Source organism: Falco naumanni, chromosome 13 (assembly GCF_017639655.2).
Source record: "Falco naumanni isolate bFalNau1 chromosome 13, bFalNau1.pat, whole genome shotgun sequence".
Taxonomy (NCBI): Eukaryota; Metazoa; Chordata; class Aves; order Falconiformes; family Falconidae; genus Falco; species Falco naumanni.
In genome coordinates, this window is record NC_054066.1 from 29,980,843 (window position 1) to 29,993,468 (window position 12,626).

Here is a 12,626-nt window from a genome sequence, read left to right on the forward strand (position 1 = left end):
TCACAGCTCTGGAGCATGTCTGTCCATGTTTCATTCTCACCTGCTTCTACAAACACTCATAAACATAAATCCTTCAGGAGGAGAGCAGAAAACATTAAAGTCCGCAGTTGCAGTAGAGCTCAAATCTCAGTATACTAGGTTTATAAGCAAAAGCAAAGAAACTGACAGTATTCAATAATAATGATACAATTCGAGTATTGCTTACTGTCACATATTTGCAGAATACTTTCTTTTTTCTTTAGAAGTACAATGAAATATGCATCTAGGGCAATACGTAAGGATATCCTTATCAAAGTTACATTAATGCCCATGCCTGGTTTCATCCTTATAGTATGAACATGGTCTCAAGAGCTTAATTTTATCAACAGTTAGTACACTATACAAATACATGATATAGCTGAGCAGAGATACATGCTGCAAAGAGGTCTGCACAATCAGGTTTTCAACAGTTTAGCTGCTGTAGTTGACAGTTCACAATTGCAGCCATTCATTAGCGTTCCTGGAATACAGCCTGCACAGTTCAAGCTGGTCAGCTATCTCTGGAAAATGATCTATAATCTGCTCCTTTTCCAACATGCCTAGTAATATTTTGTCCCAAAAGTCTGCCAAACGTGTAGGAGGTTTGAACAAGCTTTCTCAGTAACATTCTTTTAACAGAGACAACATAATTCTTCTCCCCCAAGAGCCAACAAAGTTATTAAGCCAGCTGGAATATTACACTTGTGAACTACAAATTTGTGTATACACGGGCATAAAGGTGAGTAGAGAAACTGGCATACACGGATCCTGAAATCCACTCAGGTACTCTAACTACCCTCCATCCAAAATAATCAGTACTGCTGCTTAAGTTCAACCAATGAGACTCAGGGCAATTTTGAGATCCAGTTCTACTTGTGTTTCTGTAGCATCTGTCAGACTCCAAATTCAAAATGGATTGCAATATTCACAGCTGCCTCAATAAGATTAATACTTCCCCCATCCTTGAATGCTATTGCAGTTTATTCTACTTGTAGCCACATTCAGAGAGGAAAAGATATTAAAACTGTGTTATGCTGTAGATTTTTCATAACTTCCACAAAACACATGTCTCTTTTTTAAGAGCTTAGCAATATAGACACATCAACTGAAAAAAACACAGCTTTGTTTTTTAAAGGAAGGTGTGACATGCCAAACATTATTTCTTGGCATTTTTTGTTTGGGGTTGGGTTTTTTTAAAATTCTTTTGGACCACCTACCCATCCTCTTTTTCCCTCCAGGTAAGATTTTTTTGATTAATTGATTCTTCATTATTCATGAGGTCAATGCAAGAAACCACAGTTTTGGCTAGACTACTGTAAAAGTGTACTGGAGTATCAAAACAAGAAATTAAAGGTTTTGAGGCAAGATCTTGCAAAAAGTCAGTTCTACATCTATAGATACATAGTTCTATACATCTATCTACATATCAGGCAACATAACCTTATGTCTCCACATCTATCTACAGTTCATTTCAAAACAGCAGATCATAAGATAGCAATAATACAAAGAACTTTTTTCAGAAAGATGGGAACTGACCAGCTTTTTATATCAGACCTCTCCATCTCACACTTAATGTATTTCTCACATTGTTTTCAAAGAACTCCCATCCTAAACTATGTTACTTTTAAAACAGCTCCTCTTCATAATGTTGAATGACTTCCTAGACAAATTCAAGTTATTTAGAGCTGTACAGTATTCCTTGATGAATCATTATTTTAGAAGATTACTATAGGAGAATGATCTACACAAGTTTGTTAGGCTTCAAGTATGTAAGCTTCAAATATTTAAATACAATTGAAGGTGTCAGAAGAAACATGGATACCTGCCTACACACTGACCACCCCCTCCCCCCTCCCTTCCTGGGTATATTACATATTAATATTAAGATAAAAGGGAGAAACACTTTCCATCAAATTCTAGCTCTTATGATCCCAAAATAAACTCTAAACAAAACCAAGCATTAACTTCCTGAACCTGCAGGCAGCCTGAAATAGTGACTCAGAATGCATGAACTCCCTCTGCACCCTATTAGTTTTATCATTGTCAATACTCAGCCTGTTAAACACTTGAAGGTCTTCATTAACTATTTCACCACTGATTTCAGCAGATAAAGCAGCTGGGCATAAGCCCATGGGAGTCAAGACACAATTTAAACGGCAGGAGAGAGGGGAAAAAAAGCAGGAGCAAGAAGAGGACAGCAGACAAGCAGGAGACAGTTTTATAATAAAGCCTTCTCAATGTGTAAAGCAAATAAAAACAAAGTGGTAAAACAGCCTTAACAAGCTACTAGGTTTTCATTTTCTCCTTTTTCTGTGAAATCAGTGGAAGTCAGGCTACCGTTTGAGGGGAGCAAAGAATATACTTAGATCTACTAGCCCTGCATGCAGCTCCTACTTTGTACAAAGTCTAGGCCTATTTAAAGTAAGTTTTTATTGCTTATCAGTACCACCACTAAAGAAAGCTATTCCAAGCCAGGAGAGACCCTCACATACCGTGTAGCTCCTTGCTTAGTGTACCATTTCAGCAAATGTCAAGGTTTTATCACCCAGCACAGAAGCGGACAACCAAGTAGTACACGTTTCTTTTCAGATAACCACAAGTTAAGTTTCTCTACCAAACATCGTAATATGGCATGTCAAAAAGTGCTCTGCATTTAGAGTCCCTTCCTATATCTTAATCATAGTTCTCATCGCTGAAGCTTCTGTAGAAGTTCTTTTAGAAACAAACCACCTGTGAAGCAATACTGCAAGGTGGCTCAAGTTCAAAGACAAAACTATGAAAATAACTTTAAAAACTCACTGTTCAGGGTAACAGTACCAAAAACTGTCTCACTAGTGTGTATCACAAAGTTAGTAGCCTACAGGTTGAAATAAGTAGGACAATTTTTCCTTTATTATATAAAGTGATTCATGTGTCACAGATTATAGTGTCTGTTACTATCATTTATATAAATATTAAGTATTAGAAGCTATGCAAAATGAGTGCAAAACACATTCCTTCCTTTCTGACTCCTTAATCATCAGAATGATTAAACACAAGCAAATCATCTTCTGATAATATACTGAGCTATAAAAAAAACCGTACCAGCTTGAAATCTAACCTTATTTGCACAAAGAAGAGTTTGTCAGCTGTGTCAGCAATCCCCTTAAGGTAGGCACCACTGCTAGAAAATTTTAACCATTTAACTTTTTAAGTCTTTTACCACTTTAAACAGAACTAGCACAACTCTCCAAAACACGGGTTTTGCTTGGATAGAGGCATTAGCAGTTACTATCTCAAACGCAGTGTTAGTCAAAGTTCAGCCCAAGACCTACATTACTGCAGATTTAACTCTCCAAACACTAATTTGTCTTTGAGGTACCTTCTCCATCCGCTACACCCTAACCCGGTCGCCACAGATGCTTTACTAAAAGGCACTTGGAGCAACACTGACTGTGCTATCTTGAAGTCCAGTACTCTCCCAAGGTGAGGGAACACTTACAGGATAATTCAGCACATCAGACCTTTTCATAATGGTGTTACTCCTGTTTTAAAAATACAAATACATAAACCCCACATGTATTTAATTCCTCCAAATTGCTGTAATCCCAACAGTAAATGTTAATTACACTAGTCCAGTATAACTGGACAAGAAAACACTGCTTTGCCTGAAAGTCTTCTCTCAAACAACTCAAGAACACTTCTAGTCATCACACTACCCTTCAGAGCAGTCTGACAAGTCTGTGGGAACAAGAGTCACATACATGCTTCCTCTCTCAGGCCCCTGGATGAGTCTGCTCATACTACACACCTTTGTTACAACTAAGAGTTCCAAATTACTTTCCCATAAAGGAGAGTCGTCATAAGGTTGTACCTTCCATTGCATCTATATCTTTGCCCAAGTAAGCGGTGGTTTTTTTCAATGCAAAGGATCATCACCTGTAGAGCTTTCACTGTGCAAGAGCATATAAATTCACATCCAGATGCAAGTACTTTCCTTACCGATAAGGTGCAAACCCAACAGCAGGACAAAAATCAAGAATCTGTCTTATAAGCCTTGAAGTTTTCCAAGATATCTCATCTGACGGCCCCAAATAGCAATACACTTCTATTTTTAACACTGCAACATAGTGGCGTTGATAAAACCATCTTAACCTAGCCATCATTTTACAATGTGTTCAGGGGAAAGGAGAGAACTGACTTCCTCCCATGCTGAGCAACTGGGTGCAGAAGGACAGCTCTCAGTCTTTGATTTGGAAGTAGTCATATTATTTGTGCATTAAGCAGCTTTCAGGCTACTTTCTGCCCCATTTAGTGAGATCAGTAATCACACTTGCAGCCTGAGAAGAACAAGTACAGTTCACTGCTTGCCCAAACGCTTTGCTACCTTCTGTACTCTTAAAACAACAAAACAAGTAGCCCTAGTACACTTCAGTACAAATTTCTGAAAATATGAACTTGACAGTAACTCAAAAGTGGTGGTTTCCCCCCCCCCCCCCCTTAAGAAAAGGTATTTTTATGGCATTACAAAATAATTCATACCTGTCTTCATCACCATCAACAGGAATAGATATGCCAAATACAGAGCTGGCAAGACTGTTCATAGGAGTACTTGCAGGTAACTGAAGAGGATTTGCTAGAGTGTCTGGAATGGGAGGCTTCACAAGAGGTTTATTTTCAGCTATAAGAGAAAGTGGTGGCTGAGGTAGGGGTTCTGATTTTCTTCTAGTATCATCAATCTGGCCTACTAAGGATTGAGCTTGGGTCTGAAACTGTCCGAGGTTTGACTGTGGCAGATTCGCAGGTACATTAGGCGTGCCCTGCATTAATGAGTGTCCGACATGCTGTGGCTGGACAACACCGGTACTTCTGCTGACAGAAGTATGGCTAGTCAGCTGGGACTGGACTAGTGTAACAGGGACATTTGGCATAGTAACGGAAGTGGTGGTAGACACAGTAGGCACACTTGTACCGGGCACAACCGCAGGCACGCTCTGAACTCCAGAGACCACAGCATGGGGAGCACCAGGCATTCCGGACACTTGACTGCTTCCACCCATTTGATGCTGAGTCACAGATTTCTGTTGCACAATCCCAGCATGTCCAATGCCTTGCTGCACCACACCTCCTGCTTTCGGAACGGCAGTCTGACTAGCTTGTGTCTGGCCACTCTGCATTAATCCCGATCCCTGTCCAACTGCTTCACCAGGCTGCGCCGACACCCCCATCACTGGTGCTCCCACAGGTGAGGGATTTTGGCCGGTCACCTGCCCCACAGGAAGGTTGGAAGCCACAGTACTTGGAACAGAGCCTGTAGTAGCCTGTTGAATAGTTCCTTGAGACTGCATAATTGTCATGTGCTGCATGTATTCGGTCTGACCAGAAGGTTGCGTTGGCAGTAGATGCACTGGTGGAATCTGGGACTGAGAATAAGCAAACTGTTGAGGCTGAGTCACTGGTATGTTTGCCTGCTGCACCTGCTGCTGTGCCACAGGAATGCTTGGCTGCCCTACTGTCACTTTTGGAGGTGCCATGCCTTTCCCATTGGGTCCAGCCTGTGTAACACCCTGTGTATTTACCTGTGGCTGCGACTGCTGTGGCACCACCATTTGCTGATTTGCTACCGAAGCCCCAGAAAACATAGGCTGAGCAGTACTTTGAGGCATGGCCCCACCTATGGGTTGTTGCAGCTGATGTTGTTGCCCAATGACAAAATTAGGTTGCTGTAGAGAGGACTGGTTCATTTTCTCTGTCTGGATCAGCTGTGACACAGCAGTCAGGGAACTGTCAGCTACAGAATCAGGGCCATGGGCTGACACTGGCACAGCTGAGACCACGACGGAACCTCCTGTGGCACCAAGGCCGCTGTCCCTCTCTTGAGCAGCCTGCTCGAAGGTGCTGCTGTGCCTAATGCAATCTCCAGTCCTGCCCAGGACACCACCACCATCCGAGTCCCGGTCATAATACTCCATACACGTCCATCGCCCTCGCCTATAGGGCTCCCCTGTACCATGGTCCAGCTTGATCACCCTGAAGCGTGAGCTGCATGCAGCAGCCACTGTCTGAGACATCGTCCCAAGAGCAGCAGATGCAGAAAGCCCTGTGGAGGGCAAGGCAGTTGGAGCACTGCTGCTAGCTGCCACCGCAGTGCCAGGGGCAGTAGCTGACAGGGGGGCCGCAGAGCTCTTGTGCACAGCCCCCCCGCTGGGGGCCACAGCTGGCGGAGCCCCAGCTACCCCACCCGCAGCCACAGCCAGCTGCCCATCCAAAAGGAGGTTGGGAGAGACGTTGCCAGGAGTTTCAGCCTCACCCACGTTGTTGAGCGTCTCTTCTGAGGAGCTCCGCTCACAGACATCCTCGGGGCCATAGTCGGTGGCTCTGGAAACGTCAAAGATTTCAGAAGACACGTCCTCAGTGCGGGACTCATCCGGGTCGTCCAGGCTCTCGGTGTCCTCGGTGATGCTGCTGGCCACCTGAGCAGTGGTCACGCTAGTGATCTGGAAGCAGCTCTTCTTCTTGGCCGGCATCTTGGACATGTTTCCTGCGCGGGGCCGGTCTCCGCCGGCCGGGGCGCGGCGCGCACGGGGCCGGGGCGGGCTGTCACGGCGTGCCGACCGGGCCCGCGGCGCCACCGCACATCCTCCGGCTGCTTCCTGCGGCGGGCGGGCGGGCCGCGGCGCTGCCGCTGCCAGGCCGCGGGCCGCGCGGGGGGCGGCGGGGCTCCTCCTCTTCCTCCCCGTCCGCAGCCCTCCTCCCGCGGCCGGGACGCCGGCCGCCGCCTCCTCCTCCCCGCCGCAGCCCCCGCTCTGAGCGCAGCGGGACCGGCCAAGCGCCCTGCAGCTTCCTGCCGGCCGCGGCGCGGCGCGGGCCCCGGGCGTGCGCAGCGGCCGCAGACGCGGGCCCGCAGCCCGCCCCACGCGAGGGGCCCCGCGGCGGCCGGGCGAGGCCCAGGCGGCCCCGTCTCCCCCCGCGCCCTGTCTCCGCGCTCTACCTGGAGACCAGCGCCAGGCGCATCCTGCTCGGAACCAGCCCGCGGGCGAGCCCCGCGGCCAGCCCCCCCCCGGGCGGCGGGCCGGCGCTGCGGCGGCGCGGCGGAAGAGCAGGCGAGGCGGCCCTGCGGCGGGCGGCCCCCTGCGCTGCAGCGGCGCCGGCCCCGGGAGCGCGGGCTCCGACTGCCGCTCCCTTCGCCCAAGATGGGGCTCAACTTCTCCTGCGCTGCACCCTGGGAAGGGCGCGGCCACGCCCCCGACGCTGCGGCGTGGTGACGTCACGCCCCGCCGCCGCTCGGCGCAGGGGGAGCACGGCGCGAGCGGTGGCCGGTTGGAATGTGTCGCCCGCCCACTCCCCCCGCGGACCGTCCAGCTTGGTCCCGCCCGGCCGCGCGCGGCCCGGCGGCGGCTGGGCGCGCGAGCCTCCCTGCGGCCTGCCCTGGGGCGCGAGCCCGCCCCCGCCCCGCGCCTCCCCGCGCTGAGGTGCCGCGGCCCAGCTCCTGCGGGAGGGCTGTTAACGCGGCATCGCGGCCAGGGCCCTGTCCGTAACCGTTTCGGGCGGCGGCTGACGGTGTTTAGTTCTTTTATGTCAGCTGTTGCGTGGCTGTTGCCCCGACACGGTAGGAGGTTATTCCAGAAATTCGCTCTGCCAGTTATGAAAATCGTCGTATCTCCAAGCCTAAATTCCTAGCCAACTTGTAGTCCCAGGTCTATACTCACGAAGGTAACCGGTTGCTAACTACTTCTCATAATTGCCATGGCCGTTCCCAGAGCCTGACTCTGCGTGACTCGCAGTTCAAGTAATCGCTCTTAGAGACGAGCGAGCAGAGCCGCACGCAGACCTGCCGGCCAGGCACTGCTGGTGCATAGCCTAGGCCATAAGGAGCCTACCTTTGGTGTCTTCAGGTGCTCATCTCAGAAATCCCTGATACGTAAGTCAACTTTCTGTTGTATCTCATTTCTGTTATTACAGTCACCAATGTCATCAGGGTTTTCCTGTATGATAATCTGGTCCCGGTTTGAACAGTTGTGCCTTGCCACTGTACCAGTAACCTGTCCTGGCTGGCTGTCAGGTTGCAAACTGCTTTAAGACCAGTTCTAACATATGGAAATCCCCACTATTAGCTTCCCTTTGGTTCAGCTGTTACCTGTAAGGGCAAACAGTTCAGCCAAGTTCTGATTTATTTGGCAATTTTGCATGCTAATCCATCTCTTCTGTATCTATTTTCAGTAGTATTTTCCAATATATCATCATACCGAATACTTCTTTGGCTTCAACAGAGCTTAAACCTACTGCATTAACAGTGTAGGGACTCATTTATGTTAGGAAAGAGTTCTGAATCTGACATGAGCCACCGTGGTAAATTTATCCATTAAATTTATCCATTATTATCAGGCATGCTGACTACACGAACTTTAGCAAATGCCCTTCCACTTTTTTCCACCCCCAACATTAATTTGAAGTTCTTATCAACTACTGTGCTAGTGCCAATTCCAGAAAACTTCTGCAGGAGATGTTTGGATGTGACCATTCATGTTATTAGCATCTTCCATTAATCAGATATTTCAAATGGTCTGTGTCTCCATACTTGAACTTTCTGTCATGATTATCCTGTGACACCTTCTCATTTCTTCTCATGGAGGAAAGAATTCTGATCATCACTCAATTCTCCATTTCTTTGAGCATTGCTATAATTCAGTGGGAATCTGGTAGTGTCATTTGACAAAATGTAGAAGATAACCAGTGGGGTTTTCTCTGTTAGCCCCAGGTCAATGTCCCACAGTTTCTGCCCTGCCAAGTACCAAACTCCCGCTTTTCTGGGTATACTCTGGGTAGAGGACTGTCCCTTCAGCTATTGCCATACACATGGGTAGTCTCTTTCGAGTCCAGAATCTCAGGTTACACCCAATCTGTTCTGCTTTCTGTTCTGTGGTGCCTTGTGAATTCTCCTTATGTGTGCAACATCCTTGGTTTCCATGCCTGTGTGCATACAGTGTGCCAAGACTTGCTTTTCTTGTCATCCTCCTTGGCACTTTGTCTTCTGCCTACTTCTTTTTACACTAGTTTGAACCTTATTTTTGATTCTGTTTCTCTGTGTACTAGCTCATCCCTTATTATTTCCTATCCTCATATTCTTCAGTGTCTGCCTTCTAGAGTTTCTTCATTCTGCATACGTTAGGAGATGGTGAACTGTCTGTGTGGCATGCTTTTTGCTCCTTAATGATTTTCAATTCCCATTTGAACTCCATTTGTAATTCTTGGGTTTCCTCCTGCTGTACAGGAGTTTTCGCTCCTGATACAACATGAGGTCTGTCAGGCATCACTTTCTGGAGTAGCTTCTACCAGGTGCCCACAGGAGGATAAAGCATATTCTTTATATTCTGTTTGCTGCCATCTTATTAGCCCTGTGATCGAATCTACACTCTTAATCTTTTCTGTCCAACCCTGCCTTTGAAGGGGGAATAAAGACAATGCCCCAAACTTCCTCCCAAACAAATTCCTTCCAACATGCGATCCTTTGTTTCCTGCACCCTGCATGGTTTCAAATATACAAATGTTAGAGAGGAAATGTAATATATGCAGTAAAAGATCTCAAAAAACGAGTATTATCAACTTAATACTAATTTGCAATGTTAGAACTTTGTATTTCAATCTAAGAAATGTTTTACGTTCATGAGAAAGTGTATTTTTGGCATGGGCTGTGAGGTGTTAGACCTGAACCTGCCATTAGCCTGGGAACTATTGCTCCTTGTTCTGTGAGTCAACCAAGTGGAGTCTGATAAAAGAACGGAACTCTGTACTTGAGCTGAGAGGGCGATGCTGCTTTGGCAACTTCAAGTTTCATTTTAACAGGCAGCATGTGGATGTGTCTGGGAGTTTTTCAATCAGTCATGACCACGGTGGATTAAATAGCCAAGGGAAATTGGCTGAATGATGCTTCAGCTTCATATGGCTGAAAATGTACAATAATGCAATATATTATACAGCACTACTGTTTATACCACAGACACTAATGAGGTCAGCAGGAGTTCTGGGTCTTTTTCAAGTTAGTGTAAAAGCTGTGGGGAGGTGAACCAGCTGGGATTGTATGTGGCACAGATTTTACATAAATGATGATGATAATCTTTGAGGAAAATTTCACCAAGGCAAGGAATAACTAGCTACAGGAAATAGTAAAAATTTGAGATATTTTTTTATATGGATTTTTAAAATTTCTTTGTTTTCAAACAGAAAGCATTTGGGCATATTAATTCAATACATTCAGGACAACATATAATAAAGCTATTCTGGACAGGAATACATTTTAAAAACCTGTCCCCACACAGATAAATAGGCATATCAGTGAAAAGATGCAGAATGGCAGAATGTTAAGAGTGAGACAATCCAACAGATACTTTTCAGTCAATAAGGCAGTCTGTGGAGAACTGTTTATCATGAGCAAGGTGGCACAATCTCCCCCAAACTGTATATATTTAACATTTTATTTCCAATATAAGGTAGTTGTGAAGATTCTTATTGATCAACTGTTGGATTTGTGTGTGGCGTTTCATCTCAGTAAAACGTGAAATCAAAAAAAGTCTCCCTCAGGAAGTGACATTTTAAAAACATGCAAAGGACCCTTAAAAACAGAGGCAGAAGTTACTATACTAGACCTACCCCTGTAAGTGATCTTTCAAAATGATTATAGGAAGGAGACTGATACGTTATTAGCGGGATGAAGTTCTTTCCCACCATAGAGGTGTACAGACCCATAACAGATAAGGTAACACTTTTTTCAACATCGAACAGCTACCAGTAGGTTGTTGAAGGGTAAGCTGCTAAGCTGTAAGAAGAGATGCTTCTCCTGTGCATCTGTAAATGTAATTTACAGTAAACCAAAATGAAAAGTTATTTTCTCTTCATTTTTATACAACTACTATATTATGTTAGTGTATGAAAATATGTGTTAGTAGAATGGTCGCCTAATTTTGGTAAGTCTGAAATTTAAAATAGCAAAGATGCTATTTTAGAATCCATTAATTTGTCACTGTTGTTGTTCAGAATAAATTAACATTTGAAATTATGAAATTTTAAATCCCAGATTCAAAGTTGTTTGCTAAACCCTCCATATGCGAACTGTGTATATATGTATATTTTAATGTAACATAAAATGTAATGAGGAATGGGCTATTTGGCTGACATTTAGTGTGGCCTAGCAAAGGAGAAAGGGAAATTAATAAAAAGTAAAATAGGGAAAGGATGAGGAACAAGAATGAACAATATAAACTAACAAACCAGAAAATTTTCTGAAAAGTCAAGTAGAAAAATTGCTACAGCCCACAGCCAGGTTAGCCAAGATACAGACAAATAATTCACACAATGGCCTTGGCAACATTACACTGATAATATTTTTGGAAGGTTGACTTAGTGCTGAACAACATTCTAGTATGTCAGGCACAAACATACCAATATTTTTATTGTGTCAAGCATGTATATATTCCTTTTTTGCCTTCAAGAAAAACACCTGCTACAGTTAGTTCAATTCCCACAGGACTCCAGTTTGAGTTTCTGTGAGTGTCGGCTGCATGGGACTCTCATGGTTTCTGTCTGTGCGTGCGTGTTCCTGTTTTTTCAGGATCTGGCAAGGACAGATTTAGCAGGCAGTGGTGAAGGCAGCAGGCTCCTTTTCAGTGCTCCTATGCTGTGTGACAGAGAATTTTGTGTCATTCTTCCACACTTCATCACCTTCTACCATTACATATTTCACTAGGAGGATCCCCTGACAGACTTTCAGTAGCGATGAGAGCTGTAAGTGGATTTCCACACTTGTGGTACTACTGTTTGTAGGTGGCATTTACATATTATGGCCTTTAAAATCACGTGCCAGTCATGCAAAAGACATGGATCTTTTACAAAACCTCAGCCTCAGAGGTTGAGAGCGCAGATATGCTATCACAGATGACAGAAGACAAAAAAGAAGCTCCTCTAGAGTGTAAGCTATAAAAACTAAAACACTGGCTGCCTGCAAGTATCCCGTGAAAATGGTACTAAAGTGTTCTGTTTGTTTGTTTATATGATTTTAAATAGCCAAAAGGTGGTCCTTCCCACTTAATCATCGCTTAAATCTGTGTATCATTCAGACAAGGATAAAAGCTGTACATTAAAAACCCTAAACAGAGTTTGCACAGGCACACACATGCTCACATCTAGAGATGTATGCTTTTGCGTATAAAGATGTGTATTAATAGCTGTCTACGTAAATTCAAAAATTTGAAAATCCCTAATGATAACATTAAAAATACAATGTTTTTAAAAAGAAAGCTGTATGAATTATCAAAGGGAGTTGGACTATTTATTGGTATCTAGAGTTCATGGGTTCAAATTTCTTAGCCTTTAATAACATTAGGTGATTATTGAAGATTAAAAACTAGCCTGGGGAAGCAGTGTGATCTAATAGATAGGGCATTTACCCAAGTATCGGAGTCCAGATTGAAACTGTTTGTGTGGAAGTCTGTAGGAAAAGTTCAGGGGATTAGTATTTTAACTTCAGTCTTACTCCTAAATTGGTATTTATCTGCAGTGTGGCCTTGTACAAGTTATTTTTCCTTCTTTGTGCCTTTTTTCTCTCCCATCTATCAGTCTGCCTTGTCTGTGGATAC

General features: G+C 44.7%; 1 protein-coding gene across 3 annotated transcripts in view; it reads right to left on the reverse strand.

Moving 5' to 3' along the window:
- Nucleotides 1-7,203, reverse strand: part of TSC22D2 (TSC22 domain family member 2) — a 31,161-nt gene extending 23,958 nt beyond the window's left edge. For 2 of the 3 annotated variants that reach the window (XR_005830629.1, XM_040612901.1), the window contains exon 1: nt 4,540-7,203. Coding sequence is in view for 2 of the 3 variants with exons in the window: in XM_040612901.1 (XP_040468835.1) it covers nt 4,540-6,533 (1,994 nt within the window). In the remaining variant the exon portion in view is untranslated. The remainder of the gene's footprint in view (nt 1-4,539) is intronic. The other variant, XM_040612902.1, reaches the window with a different exon arrangement.
- Nucleotides 7,204-12,626: the final 5,423 nt, after the last annotated feature.